The 24117-nt window shown below is 50.5% G+C and overlaps 10 protein-coding genes across 10 annotated transcripts; 6 read left to right on the top strand and 4 right to left on the bottom strand.

Moving 5' to 3' along the window:
• Positions 1-2278: 2278 nt before the first annotated feature.
• M436DRAFT_28777 (uncharacterized protein) lies at positions 2279-2776 on the top strand (the record flags this gene model as incomplete). The annotated part of the gene is made up of 1 exon (XM_013572917.1): positions 2279-2776. A coding segment is annotated over one exon (498 nt), but the record flags the coding sequence as incomplete, so codon positions are not given.
• Positions 2777-4944: 2168 nt separating this feature from the next.
• Positions 4945-10224, bottom strand: M436DRAFT_43818 (uncharacterized protein; the record flags this gene model as incomplete). The annotated part of the gene is made up of 2 exons (XM_013573008.1): positions 4945-9244; positions 9302-10224. 2 exons carry the CDS (start codon positions 10222-10224, stop codon positions 4945-4947), a joined length of 5223 nt encoding a protein of 1740 aa, XP_013428462.1.
• A 384-nt stretch (positions 10225-10608) lies between these two features.
• On the top strand, positions 10609-11220 carry M436DRAFT_71884 (NADH:ubiquinone oxidoreductase 20.1kD subunit; the record flags this gene model as incomplete). Its single annotated transcript, XM_013573269.1, has 3 exons — positions 10609-10764; positions 10824-11135; positions 11191-11220. 3 exons carry the CDS (start codon positions 10609-10611, stop codon positions 11218-11220), a joined length of 498 nt encoding a protein of 165 aa, XP_013428723.1.
• A 459-nt stretch (positions 11221-11679) lies between these two features.
• M436DRAFT_80884 (uncharacterized protein) lies at positions 11680-12267 on the top strand (the record flags this gene model as incomplete). The annotated part of the gene is made up of 1 exon (XM_013573349.1): positions 11680-12267. The coding sequence occupies one exon, from the start codon at positions 11680-11682 to the stop codon at positions 12265-12267; it is 588 nt and encodes a 195-aa protein (XP_013428803.1).
• A 42-nt stretch (positions 12268-12309) lies between these two features.
• On the top strand, positions 12310-13338 carry M436DRAFT_80883 (Polyadenylate-binding protein/Hyperplastic disc protein; the record flags this gene model as incomplete). Its single annotated transcript, XM_013573348.1, has 1 exon — positions 12310-13338. One exon carries the CDS (start codon positions 12310-12312, stop codon positions 13336-13338), a length of 1029 nt encoding a protein of 342 aa, XP_013428802.1.
• Positions 13339-14613: 1275 nt separating this feature from the next.
• Positions 14614-17849, bottom strand: M436DRAFT_44082 (uncharacterized protein; the record flags this gene model as incomplete). Its single annotated transcript, XM_013573066.1, has 2 exons — positions 14614-17608; positions 17668-17849. The coding sequence occupies 2 exons, from the start codon at positions 17847-17849 to the stop codon at positions 14614-14616; spliced, it is 3177 nt and encodes a 1058-aa protein (XP_013428520.1).
• Positions 17850-18200: 351 nt separating this feature from the next.
• Positions 18201-18536, bottom strand: M436DRAFT_43330 (uncharacterized protein; the record flags this gene model as incomplete). Its single annotated transcript, XM_013572924.1, has 1 exon — positions 18201-18536. A coding segment is annotated over one exon (336 nt), but the record flags the coding sequence as incomplete, so codon positions are not given.
• Positions 18537-19458: 922 nt separating this feature from the next.
• Positions 19459-21218, bottom strand: M436DRAFT_62843 (uncharacterized protein; the record flags this gene model as incomplete). Its single annotated transcript, XM_013573203.1, has 5 exons — positions 19459-19643; positions 19692-20016; positions 20068-20235; positions 20286-20551; positions 20606-21218. The coding sequence occupies 5 exons, from the start codon at positions 21216-21218 to the stop codon at positions 19459-19461; spliced, it is 1557 nt and encodes a 518-aa protein (XP_013428657.1).
• A 356-nt stretch (positions 21219-21574) lies between these two features.
• On the top strand, positions 21575-22387 carry M436DRAFT_44142 (putative mitochondrial 54S ribosomal protein YmL16; the record flags this gene model as incomplete). Its single annotated transcript, XM_013573083.1, has 2 exons — positions 21575-21959; positions 22014-22387. The coding sequence occupies 2 exons, from the start codon at positions 21575-21577 to the stop codon at positions 22385-22387; spliced, it is 759 nt and encodes a 252-aa protein (XP_013428537.1).
• Positions 22388-23193: 806 nt separating this feature from the next.
• M436DRAFT_44415 (uncharacterized protein) lies at positions 23194-24085 on the top strand (the record flags this gene model as incomplete). The annotated part of the gene is made up of 3 exons (XM_013573133.1): positions 23194-23379; positions 23435-23694; positions 23746-24085. The coding sequence occupies 3 exons, from the start codon at positions 23194-23196 to the stop codon at positions 24083-24085; spliced, it is 786 nt and encodes a 261-aa protein (XP_013428587.1).
• Positions 24086-24117: the final 32 nt, after the last annotated feature.

Genomic DNA, 24117 nt, shown 5'->3' with positions numbered 1-24117 from the left:
AGGATGTCGAGAAGTATGGTATACTGACATGTTTTTGATTGGAGAGAGTGGTCTTTTGTCGGTCATTTTTTGAACGATGTGCAAGTGCCATCATGGCATCATGATCAACCAGTAGCTTTGCAGATGGGCGAGACAGGAAGTATTGCAGCGTGATGAGCTTTTTTTTGCTGCTATCAACTGGCTTGATGGGGACAGTTTAGAAGATATGGTGGTTTTTGATTTCCGACCATATCCTGGTTGTTATGAGTGCGCGATCGTGGTATGATCATCAATCAGTATTCTTGATAATGAGCAGGACTTGGAGCAGTCGAGCATGATTTAGCTTTGTTTTGCTACACTCAGTTTGTTTGATTGGGAGGATCGTTTGTAGACAGAGAAGCAGCACCGAGCCCCTTTTTTCTCCATTTTTCTTTTTGTTCTTCAACCAGAACTTCTTGTCGTCCGATCTTCCTTGTAAGGTCAAAGGCCGCTTTCCATCTTCTAAGATCATGCAGTGATATGATAGTTACTGTCGTAGCTATCGGTGGCGGTGCCGCTGCTCGTTGATTGTTTTGTGTTTGCCCCTTTTCCCCTCTTTTCCTTTTTTTTTTCTCTCTCCGAACGACATTTTGTACGATGTAAAGGCGTTTGATCTTAGAGTTGCTGGAAGACAGTTACCTCGCTGGGAATTAAGCGAAGAAACGTTTGTGTGTCCATGACCGAGAACTTCTGCGCGTGTTGATTGTTCTGTATGCGCGTCTCACTGATCGAAAGCGATTTCATGGGCGGTCAGTTCGGAGATTCGGCGCAGTGTAGCAGCAAAGCTGGAGCATGATAGTGAGTAGTTGCTCAGACAGTAGCCTTGAATGTTTTCTATTCTATAGTACAGTGATGTGAGAAGAGACGCGCCTCAAAATCAGTGTGTTGACATCAGAAGACTCGAGGTGCACGCTGCGTCGGAGCGTGAGGGCTGTGGCAGGATCAAGTCAACGCTTCAACAACCACTGTAGATGATGGAATATATGAGGAAAACCCAGAGATAGACGCGAGTGGCTACCATGGCAAGGAAGGTGCCGCTCTAATAGCAAGAGCAAAGGTCAGAGCCACTAGGGGCAGTGAGCGATCAGTCAAGATCTCCTCCACTGCTTGAGACTATATGTTTCTGCAACTCCAGCTTATTTCCATCGAACTGTGTGGTCTGGTGCAGCGGTCAAGTAGTGTTCCTTCCGCTCAGTCGACCTATGGCCAGCGGTTCGATCCTCGGCAAGGTCGATTAATGCCATGAGGGGTCCCAGGTGATCCTCGCACGACAAAAACAAGGAAGAAAACCTCGTGCGTTTTCTCTTGACCAATCTAGCAACACGGCGGCTAGGGGGTTTCGGTTTTGCCAAACCTTTTGGAGAATTGTTTTGTAGGATACATCATGCTCATGTCCAAGCTACTGGTTTCACTTGTCCTGTAGCTTCGCTTGACTGGGGTTGATGAGAGATCTCTGCCATCGTAGCTAGACTCCAGCTGTTACGATGAGATATAAGTAGAGAATCAGCGGTGAGATCGTAGTCCGTAGCACAGTAAGAACCTTGGACCGTGGGAGAGCGAGGCTCGAGCAGACGCAAAAGGTACTGCAGAGAAATCGTCAAGATTGAACCTCATCTATGACTCTTACTTTTCTTCTTGACAGAAGACAGCATGGTTTAGAGGATAGCCAAAGTTCTCTGTCATCGCCTCTTTCCTTCATGAAGAGCGAATCCTCTCAAAGTGGTCATCGGCAAGAGTCATAGTGGTGTGGGAGTTCGAAAGTGGCATGACACTCAGAGAACTTGTACGCAATATGGTATGCGATCAAGTTGCCAATTCTTAGAAATGCAATCACAGTTCATCAGGGTCAGGGGATGTCGTCGCTATCCATGGCTGGTAGAAGCGGCGATGGACATCGTCATAAGATATCGTCTCCAGGAGAGCAAACTGCCTCGGAGCCAAGCCATCCACGTGTTTGATCTCTCATTTTTGTTGCAACTGCAGCTAGATGTTGATGACCCTACTCTATCTTTCTTTCCTTTCCCTCTGTTCACCACTTTGGTGTTGTCTTGGATTCGAACGTCTCCTCCCATCATCAGACCCATCTCGCAACATGGCCCGTACATACCGACACTATTCCACAGCGTCTATCGACGTCGGCAGCACCAGCCCCCTGTTCTCTCCATACTTACGGAACAGTAATTCAGAGGCCCTCGCAGCCACCGAAGAAGGGAAGCCAAGATGCAGAGTTTGCTGGGAGGAACTCGACGGAACACCGTCGCCTATGCCGTGTGGTCACTACTGGTGCGCTACCTGTATAGTACAAGCCTGCCACAAAGTTCGAAATGAGAGCCAGTGGCCGATCGCATGCTCCAGATATTTTGCCTCCTCCTGCTTCCTCACTTTCGACACCACAAAACCTTTTCTATCGGACGAGGAGAATCAAAGACTAGCTTCCCTGATTGAAGAGTTCGAGTCTCCAAAGTTGGGACGTACGTATTGTTCGAACCGTCGATGCGGTATCTTTGTACCTCGCAGAGAAGCCAAAGATCGCATCGCGCACTGTCAAGCATGCCAGACCAACACGTGCTCAGACTGCAAGGGCCCGACCCACCAAGCTGATGTCTGTCCACTACCAGATCATTCGGAACAACGAATTCTCCTGCTATCCTACAACGAGAAATGGCAACGGTGCACACAATGCGGTCAGATGTGTGAGAAAAGCGACGGTTGCTCGCACATGACATGCTTATGCGGATACGACTTCTGCTATCGCTGCGCAGAACCTTACTCCGACTGTGAGTGCGAGGCCGAGTACCATCGACGGCTTGCTATGGAAGATGAACAACAAACTGCAGTATCCGGCGATGAAACCATCTCTGATCGACAAGATGGTTTCCAGCGGGAGTTTGTGGAATTCACCACTCGAAGAGCCAGCAGGAGGACAGGCACAGAACCCGAGATGCCGCAGGAGCAGATACCGAGACGTGGAGAAGCCTCTCTGCTATTGGTGTTGCGCAGATTGCAACAAGATCGTGTCGAGCAAACAGCTCAGATACGAAGAGATCGTGCAGCGGAAAGAGCACGACAACAACAATCAAATTCGAACCAGGATCGACATTTACGAGGACTCAGGCAATTCCGCGAAAGATTCTTTAGACCATAACTTGTCCCTTAGTCGCTTGAGAGAATACGTGGTTATCGCTTTAAGCTTCTGTTTGCTATATAAGAAAGACCAATTTACCACATCTTGGATTTCTCGCTTTGATTTGATATCTATATTCAATAGCGGTGAAGGACAGACTTCCAAACATGTTCTTGATCCAGATCCGCCTTCATCTATGACTACTGAGGAAAGATCGATAGGTGGTGATAAGCCCCTGAATTTGTCAAATGGACGGCCGATGTATAATGCCTTCGACAACGAAACAACAGGGGTCGGGAACTTGATAGGAATCAAAAGCTCGTACTAGCTAATATGATCTAGCCAGCTCTAGATCATCACCTGGCTAGACGAAAACGCTAATCAGGTTGTGTAAAAAAGGGAGGCTCAAGGTCCAGAAGGTCGTAGGCCTCCTCAAGTCCCCATAGTTCCTGATATAGAAGGTGCATGCGCTCGAAAATCTTCCACGGATCATTGCCTAGGTTGTCATCTTCCGGTTGATGCTGAGGAATAGCATGCTGCCACTGGCCGCAGCTGCAGCTTTTGCAGACAGCACCACACATATAACAAAATTCGTTACCACAGCGACATCTGTACATCGATCATACCATGGGTGAGAGGCAGAAGGGTGTAAGGATACTGACGTTATGTGTTGGGTGCAACGATTCTTGAGCATGCCGAGCACGCTTGCCAGCCCTCCGCCAGAGCGAGGTTCTTGAACTCCGCATCTAGTCTCTTAACGTCCCGACCCTGGTCTCTTCATGGTCCTGGGTGAGCGTAGCTCTTGCGAAAGTCGCAGGTAAGTTGACCGCATTCGCCACATCTCAAGATGCCATTGTTGGCAAGACCAAGAAACGAGTTGCAGCTGGTATCAGCGCAGCAGCGTCTGTTATTCTTAGGGGTTGCGAACTCTGCAGCTCTCTTGTGGTGAGATGTCATTTGAGGGCGATGAAGGTGATTGTGGAGACCGCTATGTGCAAGCAACTCAAGGATGCTGGGAAGCAGAGAAAAAGATAAAGCGAGAAGAGCTTTGCAAACGCAATACTATTGGTTCTTCAACAAGTGAGAAGAAGTTGTCTCAGTTAAGCATGAAGTGAACGAGCTTAGAAGGAACGAGTTGTTTGACGTCGAAGCCTAAGTGGAAGTCGCTCCTGAAAACAACAAGATCAGTTGCATCCTCAGGCCGACCAGCTCACGCTCTCACAAATCCGAACTCGAAGGCCACTCACAAATGTCTTTACGAAGTGTAGCAAAAGCGCATTTCGGCAAAAATCTACTCCCTGTACTCGAGTAGCTCGCACTCATCACTTCCACTCAAAGACTACGATTCTAGCCAGTCATTATCGTCGGATCCAATCTTGATACACCGCTACCCAATCGTGAAGTTGATCGAAGAGATATGTCAATCTTGTCCATTCCTTCCTCAATGATAGTACAGAAAGTACTCGCAAACGCATCGAGGCAAAAAACCATTCTGTGTTGCGGAAAAATACTCAAAGAATTGATCACAGGGATGGAAGACGTCTCAGCGATGCGGGTATAAATATGTTTGTATTTATGAGAAGATCAGTGGATGCCAAAAACAGCTCTAAAGCTACAACAATGAGTAATGGTTTGAGTAAAACTACAACAGAAGAAGGAGCAACTCGTCTGCTCGCTCCTCCAAAGATAGAAACGAATGATGGTGTGACAGGAGCAAAAAAAAAGAATGGTAGCAAATAGAGCCCAATCGCTATGCAAAACAGCAAAACACATAATCCCGAACACAAATGCTGATATCTTCTCTATCGTACACGCGGACGATGACTTCGATCTCTCCCGTTTTTGTCCAACCTACCCCTCCTGCTTTTGTCAGGAGGAGGAATGTATTTGACATCCTTGAGTGCCCAGTCCAAGAAGCCGAGCATATAAGTATCCACATGCGCGACTTCCTCTGCATCTGCCTCGTCGACGTCCATGATATCAGCAGGCTCAGCAGGCGTAGGCGGCACACTCGTTTTCGGTGTTCGAGAGTCTCTGCTGGGGTTTGCAGTGGTATTGTTATTGGTATTGGCAGCAGCGTCGAAATCAAAGTCGTCAGCTTGACCTTCTTTTTGTTGGGCATGGGCGGCAGCAACATCTTCTGCGTCTTCGACTGCCTCCAGCACTTTCTGAACATTGTGTTCGCCGACGTTGTTGCCGAATACTCTTTCCACAGCCGCGCCTGCGAAAGCATCGCCCATAGCTTCGTCGTCGACGCTCGCGGCAGGAGCATTGAAGTAGTCAGTCGTGAATTCTCCCTCTTGAATCACAACTTCATCGAGCAATCTCTTCTGATTGGACTTGCGCAAGATGTTGACTTCGATAGTGTGTTCGCTGACAAATTTGTAGATATGCACATCGCGGGTTTGACCAATACGGTGAGCACGGTCTTGACACTGCTTATCCATTTGCGGGTTCCAGTCTAGATCGTAGAAAATGACTGTATCGGCACCGGTCAAGTTCATGCCTACTCCGCCTGAGCGTGAGGACAGAATGAATACATCGATGCGCGTGTCGCGGTTGAAGCGCTCCATCATGTCTTGGCGTTGCTCGATCTTTGTGCTACCGTCGAGGCGCAGGTAGCGATATCCGTGGATGTTGAGGAATTGTTCAAGGATGTCAAGCACGGAGGTCATTTGTGTGAAGATCAGGGCGCGGGAGCCGCGGGACTGTAGCTCGCGGAGGAGGTCTGCGAGGCGTTGGAGCTTGCCGCAATCGTATTGGAGTAGACGCTTGTCTGGGAATGCGATGGATAGGCGCACGCGCGATTCATGGAAAGCGTCTGGCTCTGGAGACTGTGAAATTGACTGAACATTGTAGATTGTGTTGCGTGGAACCATGTATGGCAGAAGGTCGTTGGCCACGGCATTGGGAGTGATGCACGCAAACTTGCGGATGAGTGTGTTCATCGCTGCAGATCGCTGATCAACGCTCTTGACCATGTCGTGGATCAGAGAAGAAGAGTCAAGATACCACTCTGAATGCAGGACCTTGTCTTGGGGAGGTGATTGTCGCAGACGATCTGTCGTATATGTCGTACATCTCTCAACAAGATCAGTGCCATAGACTGGAGCAAACTCTGTTCGCTGTTCGGTGAGGAAAGCGCACTGGCGCAGGCGATTCAGCTTGTCCATCGCAGTCATGTGATTCTGTTTACCAATGACTGAAGTGAACGAAGAACTGTCGAGAGACGCGGTCCCTAGTCTCTCGACTTCTCTGCGTACGATCTGATCCATTGCCCTACTAGCTCTGAGTTGCTTGCTGCGTCTGACATGGTACCTTGATCTCGATTCTCGGCTTGTCAAGTTAAGACTGAGAAAATTCAGGTCAAGCACCTCATGAGGATCTTCGTAAAGCATTTTCCTCCGCAGAAACAAGTCCGTGATCTCAAAGTCTGCTGCAATGGACCGAGGTTGGCGCGTGTAGGGTTTCTTCATGGCATATGAAGTAACGATAGGACGTTCTTCAAACAGGTCTGGATGATTGCACACCTTTCTCAACGACATCAATGCTTGTGATACACTGATCATGTTGCCTGATGTCAACTTGGCCTTGGTGTCGGAAAGACCCATGAACGCATCGTAAAGCTGACGTTGACGTTTTGACAGTCTGCAGATTACGGTATGTTCGTATTTGCCTGGAAGTTGTTTCTCAACTGAGGACTTGAGACGGCGCAAGAGGTACGGGCGAAGCGAGTGATGCAACTTGTTGACGATGTCTTGAGCTTCGTTGCCAAGCTTGCTCTTGCCGTCAACAAAGATCTCGTCAACAGGTCTGCGGAACCACTCTGTGAACTCCTCGAGATCACCCATACCTTGACCGTCTTGGCCAGCAGTCAGGAAAGTGAGAAGCGACCACAGCTCGATGATACTGTTTTGAAGTGGTGTACCAGTCAACAGCAGACGAGCATGTGTCTTGAGTCTGATCATGGCCTGATAACGCTGAGAGTTGAAGTTCTTGATGTTGTGAGCTTCGTCCAAGATCATATAATGCCACTCTGGAACTCTGATGGCCGGCAAGTCCTTCAAGATGAGTTGATAGGAAGTGATGACAACGTTCCAGATATCGGGATTGCTCCAGCCTTTTCTCTTTTGCGCTCTTTCCTCAACAGAACCGTAGTATGACAAAACCTTGAAGCCCGGCAAGAACTTCTTGAACTCCATCTCCCAGTTGAGGATGACTGAAGTGGGTACCACGATCAAATGAGGACCCCAGATGTGATGCTCCTCCGCGAGGTGAGCCAAGAGAGCGATTGTCTGGATCGTCTTTCCAAGACCCATCTCATCAGCAAGGATACCATTCGTCTGGTTGGCATAAAGTTTTGCAAGCCAGTCGAGACCTTCGTGCTGGTATTCTCTCAGCGTGCCTCTAAGCAGAGAAGGAATTTTGACCTTTGAAGACTTCCCAGGCTGAGGTGTGTCGCTAGTTTCAGACATTCTGTCAGCCTCGTCCAGATCAACACTAGTGGTGGATTCGGCTTCAGTGGGTTCGATGGTGGTGTCATCTTTGGGAGATGTTTGACTGCTTCTGTCACCTGCGTGCGAGTCTGCTGATAGCATGTTGTGATGAGGGCTAAGGGAATGGGCGTGAAGCTTGTGAGGTTCAATATCCTCAGTATTGTCCATATCGACTGACAATGATTGCGGATGTTCTTGATGCGCAGAGGCCACCGTTCCTTGCTCGAGTCCGTCTTGCGACTCTGCAGGCTTGGCGGAGGGCACCTTGAGGCCGTCTTCGAGCGGCGTCACGACAGCCGAGCTCTCGTCAACCTCCATAGATTCGGACGCATCCAGACCGAGTTGTTCTTGGGTTCCAGAATCAGCGTCCTCATCAGAGACGCCGTTCGTCTCTCTGGGCTTGGCTTGTTCAGCATGATCGTTATTGATTTGAGCGATCTCAGCTTCCTCATCTTGCCGCTCTTCGATTGACTCCGCGTCTTCAGACACTTCAACGCCTGAAATTGTCTGGATATCTTTCGCAAGAGCTTTGCGTCCGCCAAAGAAGCCAAGCAGACCGCCGTCATCTTCGCTCTCACTCTCGTCTCCCTCCTCTTCTTCGTCGTTCTCATCATCTTCTTCCTCATCGCTCATATCTTCGTCGCTCATATTGGTAGATTCATCGCTGTCATCAAGAAGAGCATCATCCACCTCATCCAGCTGAATCTTTGAATAGTCTCGCTCCTCTTGAATATGTTTGTCGTTATCTTCCGCGTCATCGATCGCAGGCTCGTCATCGTCGTTTTCGTCTAGATCATTTGTCCTAATGTCTCCCGCTACTGAACCTTGGTCTTCATCGACGTCCATGTCGCTAGCATCATCCTCAGATTGTTCCTGCGGCAAGTCTGGTATGTTACTGTATTTCCGACGTAAGGCTTCTGGAGACAAGTTGACGTCGTCGTCTTCGCCTTCCTCGTCATCGCTTCCTTCAGATTCGGACGAGGTCATGCGGTGGTCTTCATCGAGGTCCTGAACAGATGTATTCGATCCTTCTCCATCATCAGAAACACCCTCGCTGAGACTGATATCATCGTCGTCATCGCCATCTACAGACAAGCCAGAATCCAGGAGTGCACGGCGTTTGTCGAGGAGATTTGTCGACTTCTCAAGCATGCTCTGCATTTTAAGTTCTCGTTCAATCCTTTGCTCTTCCTCGTAACGCAATGCCCTTCGGCGATCGATCTCGGCACCAACCAGTTCCCATTTTCGTTGAATGTCCTTGACAGTCTGGCGATAAATGAGCTTGTACCATTCATTCTCTTGCTTCTCCTTCTCTTCTTCAGTCTGAGGTTGCCTCTCTTTCCATTTCGCCAAGCAAGCGTATGCGACTCTTTTGGCACTGTCCATATGCGCACGTTTCTCCTTGTCCATGAGAGACCTGAAAAAGGCGCCATGCGTCCATAGATGGTCCCAGTGGTTGTATTGTTGCGCGGGCTCTTTCTGATCATCTGGTAAGTATAGTGAACTTTTCTCCTCGCTCAGGGGACCGCCCGGCTGTGCAGCTTCTAAGATTCTCAGGCGTGCCACAGCTTCTTTCTCAGCTCGCTCCTCGGGTGCTTGTTCGACTCTTTCAGGAGCGCGTCGCTCAAGGCCTTGGTACCTGTCGTCTTCCTTGCTTTCATACGTGGCTTCCTTGCTCTTTTGGTCGTAGTGGGCGATGATGTCGTCGAAAGACTGGAACAACGGCGGATTGACAACATGACTCGGATGACGGGGTACAAAGGAGAATTGTGGTCGCTTTAGCTTGAGCTTGATCCGCGGTGTCAAGGCAGCGCTGTCAGACGAAGCAGGTGGTTGCGACTCTTGCGAAGGTTGAGCCTCGGCTTTGGGTGGACGGCCAGCTTTGCGCTTTGCTTGTGGAGATTGTGAAGGCGGAATAAGTTCCTCTTTCTTGACGATTTCGGGTGAGGCTTCGAGAAGCTTGATCCGGGCGGAGACACGAGATGGACGTGGTGGAGTCTTCTCGCGCTTGGGAACAGGAGTTTCCTTTGGCTTGGACTGAATTGTCTGTTGAGCAGTTTGAGCATTCTTCAAGACCAAACCTTTGCTTGCTGATGTCTTGGCGACAGGCTTCTTTGACTTTGGCGTGGCCTTTTCAAAGACAGGAGGGGCTGGAGCATTGACACGACCAGATCTTCTCTTTCCATTGTCCAGGATTGTGGTGGGACCCTCTGCAGCGAACGACTTCCATGGCGGCGATATAGGCTTCGGTGCAGATGGTGATCTTGAGGCAGATTCGGCAAGCTTGCGCTTCTTGGAGTTTGTAGCAGGTGGTGTCGAAGGGCGATCAGTCGCGCCTAAATCTAAGTCGTCTTCGGAGCTGAGGGGAGAGTCGGAGTCGAGAGCGGCATTGTCGACGGCGGGAACAGGCTTCGTGTCGTCGGTAAGATCTGAATCGGGCGTGGGGGAGTCGTCGACATGTTGTTGGGTATGTTTGGCGGAGTTGTCGTGATTATTCGTGTTTTGATGGATATCGGGCGGAGGCGGACTGGGGCTTTCGTGGCCATCACGGGCGCCCTCGTGTTGGGTGACCCCCTCAATCTCCATCAACGACAATCGAGGCTCGTTCAAAAAAAGGAGCGCTGGTAGCTCAGGCTTCACTGGTTATCATGCCGTTTTCGAAAATGCAATATCGGACGTGGTTATTTGGATAAAGGCGGCCAGACGTCACAGGCGCAGAATGTAGGTGCGAACTCCAAAAGTCCTTGGGCGTGTCACGCGTTTGGCTGCGACATTCATGGAAACTGCCGCCGAGCACTTCCCGCTCTCCCGCTCTTCCGCTAGCCGCACTTGTCTGCCAAGACGCAAGCTGATGACCGCGCGCCCATACCGATTGCATTTGGTATGGTGATTGAAGGTTGCTGCAACCACACATCACAACGTACGCTCACTCTCGATTCCACTCTCGACCAGTCATTGACGACCTTCCAGATGCTGTCCCGTAGACTCGCCGCGGCACGCCCGCTCTCCAGCGCCGTACGAACTGTCGCGCCCCGCACCACCATCACACAACTGCGTTTCGCTTCCGAGAACAATGCCAACAGGGAGAACTTTGTTGGCGAGGTTGCCGTCGAAGACATCGGCATGGTGTGTCTTGAATCCTCCCCGATGCCTATTCAGGACACAGATTGACAATGGCCATGCAGAACGGTGGATACGTCAACCCTCCAGCAATCAAGCGCGCCTTCCGCGACCCTCACGGTGACTGGTGGGACAAGCAAGAGCGTCGCAACTTCGGCGAGCCCGTCCACGAGGACAACGACACCCTTGGTCTCTTCTCCACCGAGCCCTACACCCACTTCCAACCCGGCCACGGTGCCCTCCTCCTCGGTGCCTTTGTCGCATCCGTCTTCGTCCTGATGGGTGTCGTCCGCCAATACTACCCCGACAAGCCCGCCATTCCCAGAACCTTCCCCGGTGGTCTTGACAGGGAGCTTGGCGGTCCCGGTGCTGTCCCCGTGAGTCGACAAGTCTATGTGGTGGATACAGAAGTGCTGACAATTCGATTAACAGGCCCGCACCGACGAGGAGGAGATCCTTTAGATAAACATTTGTGCATACCCAATTCAACGCCTTTTCTTTGTCATCATCCTAATCTTCGAGCACAGCATCCGTGAAAGGTACCCAGTAATATTCGAATCCTGAATTTAGTGGTCCTCGCATGTTCGTAGGCGGCGCCTGCTGGTAGTTGTTAGCATTGCATGGATACGAAGACCGGAGAACTAGTACATTTCGGAGGACTGGTGTGAGTAAACAATCATGGGTTGCCGTAAGTCCGACATGCGGTTACCATCAATTGGATGGGCCATGACGAATATTCCGTAAGGTTGTTGCTCAGAAGCTCACCAAGAAGGACTGCACAGCTGACTGCGCTGGCAAGACATCGACAACTTCTAAGTTGGCGCGACGACCACAACTCCGCGCTCTTCTCCCCGAATCTAGCCTCTCATTCTCAACTTCCGAAAGAAGGCTTGCATTTCTTTAGAGTCGCTCATCACCACCATGAACGAAGACACACGCAAGCTGATCCTGCGTATCCAAGGCGAAGATCTTGCAGCTCTATGGACTGCACCAAACGATGACAACACCGAAGTCGATGCCACCCTGCGCGCCTATCGCCGCCAATTGAGTCTCCTGGATCGTCATCTCGAAGAGTCACGCCAGACGGCGACAGTTCAAGGCACTGGAGAAGCCGCCGATCGAGATGCAGTGACGTCTGTTCTTCGAATCACCGGCACGAATGCGCCTCTTCTGACTGAAGATGGTGATGTTCATCAATTTGGAAGTGTCTATTCTCGTCACGAAACACCAATCTCCTTCGGGCCTGCTACTGCAAATCCTCCAGCCGTCAATGCCACAACCGCACGCTCACTCTCCCAAGTTTCTGGTCGACCCGTCGTCCGCCTCCCTTCGTTTGCGTCGACGGCAGCAGGCCATATCAACGAACTTAAGCGGGACGAACATGAAACAGCAATTTGGCGCGAACGAGCAGAAGAAGCACGCAAGGAGGCTAAGAGCAACTGGAAATCCCCTTTCGGTAACCCCCAACGACTTCAGCCTGACCCTTCGCATCCTCAAGCTGTAGGATGATTTTTGACCCACGACGCTTCCGGAGTACAGGACCGGGGAAAGATGGAGTCCATGTTCACTTTTGCGCCCGGCAGGGCTTTCGGTGCGCCCTTCGAACCTTTGAAGACTCGCCACGGCAGCTTTGGGGATATGATCTCGCGTAAACAAGGGGGCAAAGTCAACAAGGTTGATGACCACCACCACAATTCAAACGGTGAAAGCAACGCTACGAGATTCACTGTCCAACCCAGAACGGCCTTCAAACAACAAGTCAACCCATTCACCCAGACCATCGCTGACAAGTCCTCATCCGAATTCAAACCGACTCCTGCGACCACCTCGACGGCCGTGGCCTCCATTTCAATGCACTCTTCGGTGTGGGCCAAGCCTTCCGTAACTGCTAGAGCGAATCTCAAGCGATCTGCGGACCACCTTGAAACTTCCAATGCACCGCTCTCCAAGAGACACGCAAGCCACATTATCAAGAAAGAACCCGGATCCGAGTCCGGCTCATCTACTCCGATCAAAACCATACGTGAACAAGTAGAAGATCTTCTTCAGTCAACCAGATCAAGCCCGACTCTGCCTCCCAAGAAGCATGATCCCGATAAACGTGAGTATGGTCGTGCACATGGTCTTGGGATTACTCATCATGCTTCTCACGCACCAACACCCAGTCCAAGACCTGAAGTCACAAACCACGTGTCCGCTGAATCAAACGCCATGACGCCTGGCATACCCTCAGACATGATAAGGCCCAACATCGGTTATTACGGTCAGCGTTTTGGTAACCTTCAGCTGGGTAGCTTTCCTCCTCAAACACTTCCCCAAACTCCTCCTGCGCTCGACATCGACGCCTTCAGCGCTGCTCCCCACGCTCAACAGAAGCAGATGATCGGCGAGATCCTTTACCCCAAGGTCTACACGCAGCAGCCCAAGATTGCCGGCAAGATCACTCGTATGCTCCTCGAGCTGGACAATGCTGAGCTAATCGACCTGATCTCTGATGAGCCGGCTCTTCGTCACAGGATTGAGCGGGCTATGGGTGTCTACAATGACTATGTCGAAGCTAATCATGGCAAAGACGTCTGAGTGTGCCTCCACGGTCTACACGACTTCTCGTGAACATTGCGGCTGGTACCAAATACTCACAAGGCCTTCCAGCATACATTGATCGCTTCCAATTTCCCATTCCCTGACCTCTTGAGCATGTCTCCTGCTTTCTCCGAGACTGTCAGGGTCGAAAGATAGATACAGCAGGGATATCGTGCGCTGAGTGCTTGCTCTGAGTTCCACAGGGTTGGCAAGTGTGAAATATGGGTGGGAAACACTCCAATCTCCACAAACAGGACTGTTCGACGAATATGTCCTGTACACATCTATTCATGAGGGAATGATCGGAGAAAGATAGCTCGCTGATTCCATATAGTATTCTGCTGCACCTTTGCCAAACTGATTCCATCTGATACTCCGTGGTCCGCCTTTGTCGATGTCACTGGTTCACAACGACCACTTTCTTTAGTTGTGTTATGGAATAGCTACCGTCAACACATATAATCTCAACCAATCATGGGTTTTGTACTGGAAACCGTGTGGTCCTCGTCTAGATGGTGAAAAAATCAGAAGATTCGGGATTATACAACTTCATTTCAATCCCCTGCAGTATTGATGATGTCGTCTCACTACCTTTTTCCAAGAACTTTCGTCGCTGGTGCGATGGCGACTCGCAGATGAGACTTCTAGATCCGATGCATCTCAGAAAGAGACAAACGTCCGCTGCAAGGCGAAACGACTCTCACGACAACTAGGTTAGGAAGAAGAACGTTTCTCGATTCAATTACGAATGTCTAACCCAACGAGCGCGCAATCATCCAGAAGCGAGAATTGCCTCAGCCTCTCCTTTCCAAAAGCCCGTCAATCAACATCACTCAGACTAGAGCCGCCGCTAGGACAACGACACTTGTTCATGACCTCTTGACAATGCACACAACTTTGGCAGCGACAACGAGAGAAAATCTCCAAACACTGCTGACACAGAGAGCTTTCACACCAGTCCCCGACATCTTTCCTCACAGCGTCCGGAACATCGTCTCGTGCGTAGATGAACAGCGCAGTCGTGAAATCACTTCTTTTAAGGACAAACGACAAAGCTGGATGTTCGTGTGCTGGTCCACGCTTTCGGCAGCGACAGCGGCGTAAAACCTCCAGGCATCGCGGACAACTGGCCTTGGCGAGTTCTGTCCGTAGTTCGACTTTCTCGGCGTCTGAAGAGTATTTAGCTCGGTTCAGGAGAAACGTCAACATTGGATGTTCGTGTTCCGGTCCGCGCTTGCCCATGCGCAAGCGAGTGTCCAGGTGATGATACTTCTAGGAAAACGCCCTGTCTAGCTTAGCAAGAGCTTCCTTCTTCTCTTTATCCAGAAGGATTTTGTCGCCAAGAGGGAGATCGCGGAGGGCTGTTTGCATGAGCTCAGCGGCCTTCTCTGCCGTCATCTTAGGATGGGGACGAGGTTTCTGCGGGCCAGAAGAGACATTGATGTCTTTTCTTCTCAAGCCAACTTGACCCTTTCCATCCATAAAAGTCTCGTAGCCATTGGTGTCGAGTACTTCCTGCGGTACAGGCGGCACTTGGAAAGGAATCAATTGATCAGGATGGGTGAGCTTGCCATGCGGGATCTCGGCGTAAGTAGGAATGCGTGTGTGCTCCGAAGCAGCCATACCAGCCATATCCTTGATGACGCCCTGATTGTCCTCATTGTTCTCGACTGCAAATCTCAAACACATGATAGCGTGTTCGCGGATATAAGGATTGTGTTCGTCGTGGCGGCAGCAGCCCACCAAAGCTTCCAAACCTCCGTATTCGCGTACTTGATCTTGCACTTTGCGGTTCTTCCAAATTAGCGAGGAGAGCACGAGGACGGTGAGTTTCTTGAGGTTGCGCCATTCGAAGTCGGAGGGCTCGTCTTGGGGGTCCTCGGGGTAGGCCAAGGGCGTCTCGGCTTCGAAGATTGTGGTGTTGGGCGGTTGGGCGCTGGCGTCTGTTGGTGGGACGGGGAGGGGAGGAAGAGTGTTGGCGAGATCTGGAGACAGATCGAATGGTCGCTCCACGCTGATCGGCAAGGGCTTGAGGTTCTGCGGCGGTGCTGGCGGAGGTGGGTAGTTGTGGGCTGGCGGCTGGTAGTTGTGATTCTGTTGATGGGGAGCTGGGCGTCTGGGAATGGGTCCGTGTGATGTGCCTCCGGGTCCAAGTTTAGGGATCGCAGCTTCGAGCTCCTTCAGCAATGTCACAAGCTCACTCGCGACTTCCCACTGTGCCATGACATCCTTCCAGATGCTCTCTTCAGTGAGCACCGCAAAGAATTCGAGATATTGGTACACGCCTTCGTACATACGTTCCATGTCCCACAAGTTGAGCGGGAAATCTTCTGGAGAGGCCAAATTCTGGTGAATCTTGCCTTGCAGGAAGATGAGCGCGCATGTTTGCGGGATGATGTGCTGGCGGAACTCGGTGAAGATGAAGTTGACGATGTGCACATCAACTCTCAACGGATACGAATCACTGGGTTGTGGGTTCGTCTTGGACGCCTCAGCTCTTGCTCTAAAGATGTTTGTGAGCAGCTTCATGATGACCGCTTGAGCTGGGGAAATGATGTCTTTGGATCTGGACTTGTCCCGGAAAGCGTGGTATGCATAAGGCATCAAGCCATTGACCAAGATCGCCTCCATGATCTTGACCATGAATTTGAAGTAGAGCTCTTCCTCTCGCAGATCCCAAGCAGCGACGAATATCAGAAGCTCTCTCAACAAGTTCTTCCCATTGTCTTGAGCCAGTAGTAGATGACATCTGACTGTATGCATATTGACGATTGCGTTGGTTTCCTCAGTTGTCGTTCCAGCTTGTGTAGATTTCGCGGGTGGGACGATTCCAGACATGACAATCATGGGTAAGACTTCGATTTCAGACGGTCCTAGGATTAGGGGAACATCTGTCAAGAGGCCGCGTCCATCCTCGCTGGAACCAGGATACTCATCTTCGTCTTCGCTCTCTTCTTCCTCACTTTCTTCGTCCAAGCCCACATCATCCTCGTCCGTTCGATTCTCATATACCGGTGAGGACGGAGAAGCGATTGGTGATGCTGGACTTGCAATCTGAGTTTGTTGTGGTGGAAGAGGATAGTTCTCTAGTCGTTTCATGAGTTCCGATTTGCCGCTCTCAAGGATCTTTGCGCCTGCTGAGGCGGTAAACATCATCTTGTAGTCGTCCTCGGCCACCGGTCTAGGTCCTGTGGAAGTCTTCTCGTCCGGGAATGCGATGGCTCCATCTGCGTTGTACACCGGAGGTTCCATAGGGGCGACTTTGGTGCCTTCGGGCTTCATACGATCACCAAGCTGCTCCTCGATGGAGGCGATGCGTGCAGCAACTTGATTGGCGTGTGCTCGGTCAGACTTGTCCTTTTCTGCTTGTGCAAGACGTCGGGCATCTTGGTAAGCGGCCATTTCCTTTTCATACTGTTGCGCCAGGACATCGTACTGTTTGTTGAAAGTCGTCTTCTCCTTGTCCGACAGAATACTCCACCTTGCGGAAAGTGCTTTTGCGACGCTGTCCGGAGTCGCGGTTGGGCCCAGGGCCTCTCTGGTCTCTGCCTGATGTTGCCTAACAAACAGCACATAACCAGAGACGGGCCTCGAAGGTGGTTTCATCTGGTCCTTGTTTGCAAGTAGTCGTTTTGCATGCAGGGCGTCTTGTGCAGCGTCGTAAGTGGCCCTGCTCGTTTCTCCGAGGGCTACCAGAATGTCGCCAGTAGAGACGGGTGGCTTGGGCATGTCGCCGAGTGCAGTCTGGCCTCCAGCAGTGTCGTCGGTGTCTTCGGCCAGAATGCCTTCTGTAGAGTTATCGAACAGAGCAACCCATAGCATCAGCTTCCTCCGTTCGTTGCGAGCGACCAAGTTGTTCAAAAATTGTAGAGATGTTATGAGCAACTTCTTGTAGGCATTCACAATCCACTGCCATTTCTCCTCATCACCAGTACCAGCATCACCATCGAAACCCCTTGCCGTGACTCGCACGCAGCAGTTGATCAGTCTGAATATTTCTTGGTCGAAGGTACACTCAGCAGCCAAGTCCTGAGCCCTCTCTCCGATAGTCAAAGTGTTGCGCAGTATCGAGACCAGATCGTTGAGTCTCTCCAAATCTTTCCACAATCCAGGGTAGTTTTGAGCGATGAGGGCACCAGAAGTAGATTCGTAATCGACGGCGGAAGGATCCCAGACGGCAAAAGAGCGGCGTTCGAGCGAGGGGATGGCGGCGCGAAACAAGGTAACCATGTCTTTCCAGACGTTGTCGTTGGTGCCTAGGCCTTCCCTGTACACAGGCAGGCGCATCAGTACAAGGCGAAGATTGTCGGCGTAGATATGACTGACCTGACTTCAGGCAGCTGAGCAGAATCCTTGAGTATAGCTTTGCACACGGTCCTGTCCAGTCTCTCCAGCATGGACTCGCGCATATATGTCGGACTTTTGAAGTGCATGGTATAGGCGGGCAAACCAATGCGCAACAGAGTGCGGTAGGCATGGCCCAAGACACTGTCCTCATAGGACGTCATCTCTTCTGTGCGCAACCCCTCCAAGCAAATAGCGATATTGGTCTAAGTCTGTTCCAGTCTGGTAGCGATAGTTGGCGATGTCCAAAGGAATCGGTGTCAAGACACGAAACACCTTGAAGGTTTCACACAGCTTCAATTGCCCGCAGTCATGACCCGATCCGAAGCCTTGAGCCCCGAAGTTTCTCCACCAGAGAAAGTTGCTCAAAGTCTCGACACGCTCTGACTTTGACATCTTGTCTTCGTAATACCTGAGAACTCTGGCACACCGAGAACATTTGAGAGAATTATCAAACAAGCAGTATCAATGTCGTAAATTCGTTATCTGACTTCAGCTGCTATTCACAACACCGCTCACGCATGACCTTGAGCCCTCTTAGCAGCCCTCCACTCCCTCTCCGATTTATGCTGTGCAGCATATCCATGCATTCCCTTCCCATCATCTCTCACATTCGCAGTGAACAGAGCATCCCTCGGGCTCGCCACCGGTGTCAAAGCATCCCAAGCTCCATCATCAGAAGCCGAAGTATGCAATTTGGCAGCCTCGAGGTCCTTCTCCGTTGCTTCCTTTTGTCTGTTCTTGTGCTTGAGCCAGCGCAATATGAGCACTAGGATGATGATGGACGTGACAAAGCCTACGATGACTGCAACAGGCACTGCATTTTCATATGCCATGCTGCTATTGATAGCTGAGTTGTGAAGTTGAGTTTGGATAGGTGATATCGAGTGATCTGTTATAGATTGTCGAATCCGTCGAAAAAAGTACAAAAAGGTACGAAAAAGTGGTATAGTAGTCTATTCGCAAGTCAGAAGACTGAACTCAACTATCAAAGTGTTTTCGAGCAAAATACCTTATTTTCGGGTGTGGTGGATTGATCGAGTTTATTGAATTGGCAAACACTTAGATGGCCGTAAAACATGTGGGTAGTTAGCATCTTATGTAGCACACGAGCAGCAGATCCACGACAGGCAGTGCAACAAGGTGCAGGCAGCCTGAAACCCTCCGATCAGGCCCGCAAATTTGCCTCGAGTCCACCATCCTTGTCAACCCTGTCACAGTCATGTTGAGTCTTGGACGGGACGATCAAAATATCTTCTTCCCCACCCGTTTGTCTTTGTGGGCTGACGGCATTCACATGCACATCACTGCCAATTGCATGTTCATTTGCGGAGTATCTAAGCGACGTCTTGTTGTGCGTATTGGGAAGACGATTGATTCTGGAGAGCAGGATATAGATACATGAAAAGGAAAACGAGCTAAAAGGTCTCGCCGAGCAAGATTTGAACGCAACAAAAAGACATAACGGGCCTAGCAGATGTCATATGAAGACCCTCGAGATCATAATGCTTAGAGTGAAGAAGTCGCATCAAAATACATATGCTGGCTGAATATAGAAAGCAGAGAACAAAAGCAACGCAAGGATATATGTGCCAAATTTCAGCTCATAAGGTCGTAAGCTCATGATCAAATCATGAGTAGTTGCTCTGCAACCATGTGAGTGCAAAGCGATTCAAGGAAATGGTCGTAAAGTCGTGCCAGCAAGAAAGAAAGGAAAAAGAATCCAGAGAGCGACAGAGCGAGGAGTTCTATGTCTGAGGGCGTGTGCGACAGCTAAACCGAGTGCTTAGGGTCTTGATCGATGTTGTCCGAGAGCTCTGATATGTTGTAAGTCTTCTGTCGTTTGTACCAAAGCTTGCAAAGTGCAGCTGCAGCGACCGTGACTGCGAAGATGCCCAAAACAGTGATTGCGGGAGCGTCGGCGATCTGAGGAATCGCAAGTACGAGATAGGTAGATGCTGCGTAATGTCAGTGACCTATCACACTAGCACGAAACAATAACGTACCGATTGCCATGCCGAGCGATGCAACGATGGAGCTTCTTGCGCGCAACAGACCCCAGGTGTCAAGAGCTGCGAAGCTGAGACACCAAAAGACGGACAGGATCGTGATTGAAGTCCAGTCAAAGGGCAAGCCACCAATTGAAGCTTCGAAAACCTGCTGAACGACCTTGGTTGGGAGATTGTGAATGTCGTTGTGAAATTCGGAGACAGTCTTTGCAGCGTCTGTCACGTTTTCAGTCACTGTGAAGATGGCTTCCAGCAAAATCTCGGTTTGATAGTGGAGTGCCCTTGCAGTTTCGGCGTTACGAGCCAGCGTATACGCAATTTGCTTTGTATCGTTAGTAAGAACAGATATATGCAAAAGACTCTGATGATTTACTTGGTTTTGCTGGTCAAGAGCCATCGAGGCTTCCAGTGAGTTGTCGTGAGAGCGATGTATCTGAACGGCAATGTCCAGGGCATTGCTGAGATGTTCTGTCACATCTGCCTGTGCTTCTTGGGCGCGAATGCGATGGCTCTCGAGATCCGAGGCAATTTGGGAAGACGTCTATTGCCTGTAAGTATCAAGAAGCATTGTCTCGGTGATTATTCTCGTACCTCGCGGACCCTTTCTACGTCTCTGCCCATGCTGTGGATGTTATCTCCGAGATCGTAGAGGTCATTCTGGAACTTTGCCCATTGGTCAACAATGCGATTCTGCATGTCAAGATCTGAGTTGAGTGCGAGATGAAAAGACTGCATGTTCTTTCCCATCTCGGTCCATTGCCTCTCGAAGACCCGATGCTCCTCAGTCGTGTCTGCCATGACGCTAGATGCCTCCATGACTGCCTCGAACATGAGCTTCATCTTTTCAACCATGTCGTCTGATCAGACGTGTTAATGACAATTCCCAATAGATAAAGTGTGCGTGGACTTACCCTTGTCCAACTCTGCTCTCATGGAATGGCAGAGCAACACTGCATTTTGGCGGGCGTTCGAGTAGCTGGTCCACCACACTGGGTTGGATGAAAGGGAGGCCGAGCAATGATCAAGATCGCCGCTGTCATCGAAGCTGCGCGGAGCCGTGGGTTTGGTGAAACGACCGTTTACGATGAAACCGCGGAAACCATTGAACTTGGAGGCATTCTCGATAGGTCTGAAGGGCGAGCAAGAGGGAGGGATGTTGGCGTTGGCATCCATCAATTCGCAGATGGCCAGTCGTGTGGCATAGATGGACTTGGAGCGCTCGAGCATGACATCAATACCTTTGTCAGTAGCAAGACTGGTAGCATGATCAAGTTCGGAGCAAGTGTTGAGAAGAGCTTGAGAAGCCAGCTTCTGACATGAGGGAAGCTTCTCGACTTTGTGCATGGTCTGGATGATGGTGTGCATGCCTTCGGTGATGCGAACCTTGTTGGAAGAAAGCTCGACATCCGAAAGATCAGAGAGATCTACGGTGAGATCGTGAATCTTGAGGGCTGGTTGGAAGCCCATACAAGGGAGAAACAAGAGGAAAGAGAACAGCAGCATGGCCAGCATGTTTCTGTTCATGGTCGATGTCAAGGAAGGAAAGTTGTTGGCCTCAGATCGTGAGGGCCGTGTGGCATGGAGGGGTGTACGAGTATGGAAGGGACGGGAGCAGAGAGACCATAAGCTGGCTGGAGATCTCTTCTGTAGTTTACTTGCCACAATAGACAATGGATGGAATGTCCGGGAGTGGCTTGCAATTGTGATATTGAGGATGTACGAGGGTGAAGCGCACTGAATGGGCGGAAAGCGCGGAGAGAGCGGAGACCGGCGTTGCCAAGCTTCACTTTCGAGCGGAGGAAAGTCGGTTCGCGCATTTGTTTCTCCAGCGAATGATGGTTGTAGTCGTCGCGATCCACACCTCGTCCACACCACACATCATGTTCACTCCAGCAAGGCGGCGCTGTGTCAGCGCGCTCAAGAACTCCCGTTCCGCAGAGACCACTATCCCGGCATTCCTCGTCCCAGCTTTCCACCAGCAATCATCGTCCTTCTCCACCTCGTCGCCATGCCAGTCGAAGATCGGTAGCGCTCCGCTGTCGTTGCCTCCGGATGTTAACTTTCACATTATCGAAGCCCCGGTCCAAAAGAAGGGTGCCAGAGTCAGTCGTAACCAAGAAGGCGCCACAGTTCACATTGAGGGCCCCCTCGGCAAGCTGTCTCTGCCCTTGCCTGCATACATGAACATTATCTCGGACGAAGCAAAGCGCACATACAGCCTGAGCGTTCTGGATCAGGAGGAGAGAAAGCAAAGGGAGATGTGGGGTGAGTGTAAGATATTGTTAAAGAGCTGGGACTATGTGTCTAACAATCAAAAAGGAACCTGCCGCGCATATCTGCAAAATCACATCTTGGGCGTCAGTGAAGGTCATTCTGCCATTCTTCGTCTTGTTGGTGTTGGTTACCGTGCGACCGTCGAGAAGTCGGCCGTCACAAAACAGCCCGAGTACCCTGGCCAGGAGTTCGTGTCTCTCAAAGTCGGCTATTCACATCCCATTGAGCTTGGCGTACCCAAAGGCGTCAAGGCGAGCACTCCTCAGCCTACACGTATTCTTCTTGAAGGTGTTGAGAAGGAGGTAGTGAAGCAATTCGCTGCTGAGATCCGTCAATGGAGAGTACCCGAGCCCTACAAGGGCAAGGGTATCTTTGTCAACGACGAGACGATCAAACTGAAGGCAAAGAAGATCAAATAGACGACACGCTTCGTCTGTTCTGTATTTACTGTACAATATCTATTTCGAGAGCTGGATCTCATGTTCAGAAGCCCTCATTATTGCCGAAGTCTTTCTGCCTGGAAGCACGTCCAGCATCCCGTAACGTGAAGCCACAAACTTGGAGAAAGTGTGGCAGTATCTGATGCACGAATGTCAGGAGGATCTCCGTTTGTTTCGCGGTCTTCTGTATCGGAGAATAAGCTGCAGGGAGAAGTGCCCGAAACGTGCATCGCATTCGATAGTGCCAAGCAGAAAGATCTCCGTTGTTCGATCCCACTTGTTCCTCTTACCTATCCTCCAGCAAACAAATTTGTCCAGCAACCGACGCATCCGAACGTTTTATTCAATATTCAGCATGTAGCTGAGAGCTTCGCAGATCCTCTTGCATCATATCCACTGATGGAGGGTCGTCTAGATAAAGAGTTTTACCCTCGGTCTCGTATCGAATTTCGGTTTCACCAGCGCAACCAATCGTTCTTTCAGACACAAGCCACCGTGATCTATAAAAAGCAGCATCCAAGAAGGATCCCCAGACGGCAACCTCGTACCTTGCAGCCCGGTGCCAATAGGTGCGCCTACATAGGCATTTCATCCCCTCCTTCGCGACTGGTAGGTTCTTAGTTGACCAGCTGAAGCGACTGTCAGTGACGAGATCATTCTTCCTGCTCTGGAAAAACTACACTCCTTTTCATTCTACCTAACAACATTACTTCCTGTCGCAATTCGCTCGCAATCCTGTTCTCGCCTTGATACCCAATAACGATATCGCGTCACCCCACACCATAATGCTCTCAGATTTGTTTCTGAGTCGGTCGCGAACTCAGCTTTACGGCTATGACAAAGTTCGCGTACCCTTCCATGCCATCCGGGCTGCACAGCTAGTTTCCAGCATCATTGTTGGCAGTATAATGTCATTCTTCATCTATCATTTACAACACGATCACTGGCCGACACCATGGACTTTCAAAGTGGTATGATCAGCACTCGTGAATACAGTCCACGACCGAAGCTAATGTATACTGGTAGCTCATGAGCGTTTCCTGGATCACGATAGCCATTCTGGCTGCTACCATCGCTCTCCACTTGCTCAGTGGTCTCAATCCTCGTCTCAACCTCATTCTGAACTCGACCATCTTTGTCATTTGGACTACTGGTTTCGGCATGCTGTCTTGGTGGATGTGGGGAACGTTGACACATTATTGTGATGTCGGCCACTGGAACGATGGCACTGGCATCATGGTATGCAAGATCTACAAGGCATTGTTCACCTTTGCTCTGCTTGGACTGTGAGTAACGACTCGCATGGGACTTCGCACACTCCATCTAACGCATCACAGTGTCTCGACCCTGTTGGCAGTTGTGCTGGACATTCACATCAGCCGTATGAACGGTCTCCGTGGCCAACATTTCCGCCTGAACCTTCGCGGCGACAGAAAGACCAACGACACTATCCCCATGAACGGCCCTTACACCGACGTCAACTCTCAGGCAAACTCGCACGAGGATCTTACTCACTCTCACGAGAGTCTACCACACATCGCGACTGGAGAAGGTTTTGAGATCCCCAGCCTTGGATCGCAGAAGACTAGAGCTGGCTACACAATTCCGGAATCACAATTCGACTACGAGACCGGATATCACGGAGGTCATGCTGAGAGAGTGTTTGGCGCGAACTAGAAGAAGATGAAAACCGCCTGTTTTGGCTTTCA

The sequence above is a fragment of the Aureobasidium namibiae genome (assembly GCF_000721765.1).
Source record: "Aureobasidium namibiae CBS 147.97 unplaced genomic scaffold scaffold_6, whole genome shotgun sequence".
In the NCBI taxonomy this organism is placed as follows: Eukaryota; Fungi; Ascomycota; class Dothideomycetes; order Dothideales; family Saccotheciaceae; genus Aureobasidium; species Aureobasidium namibiae.
This window is presented reverse-complemented; position numbering and strand designations above follow the sequence as displayed.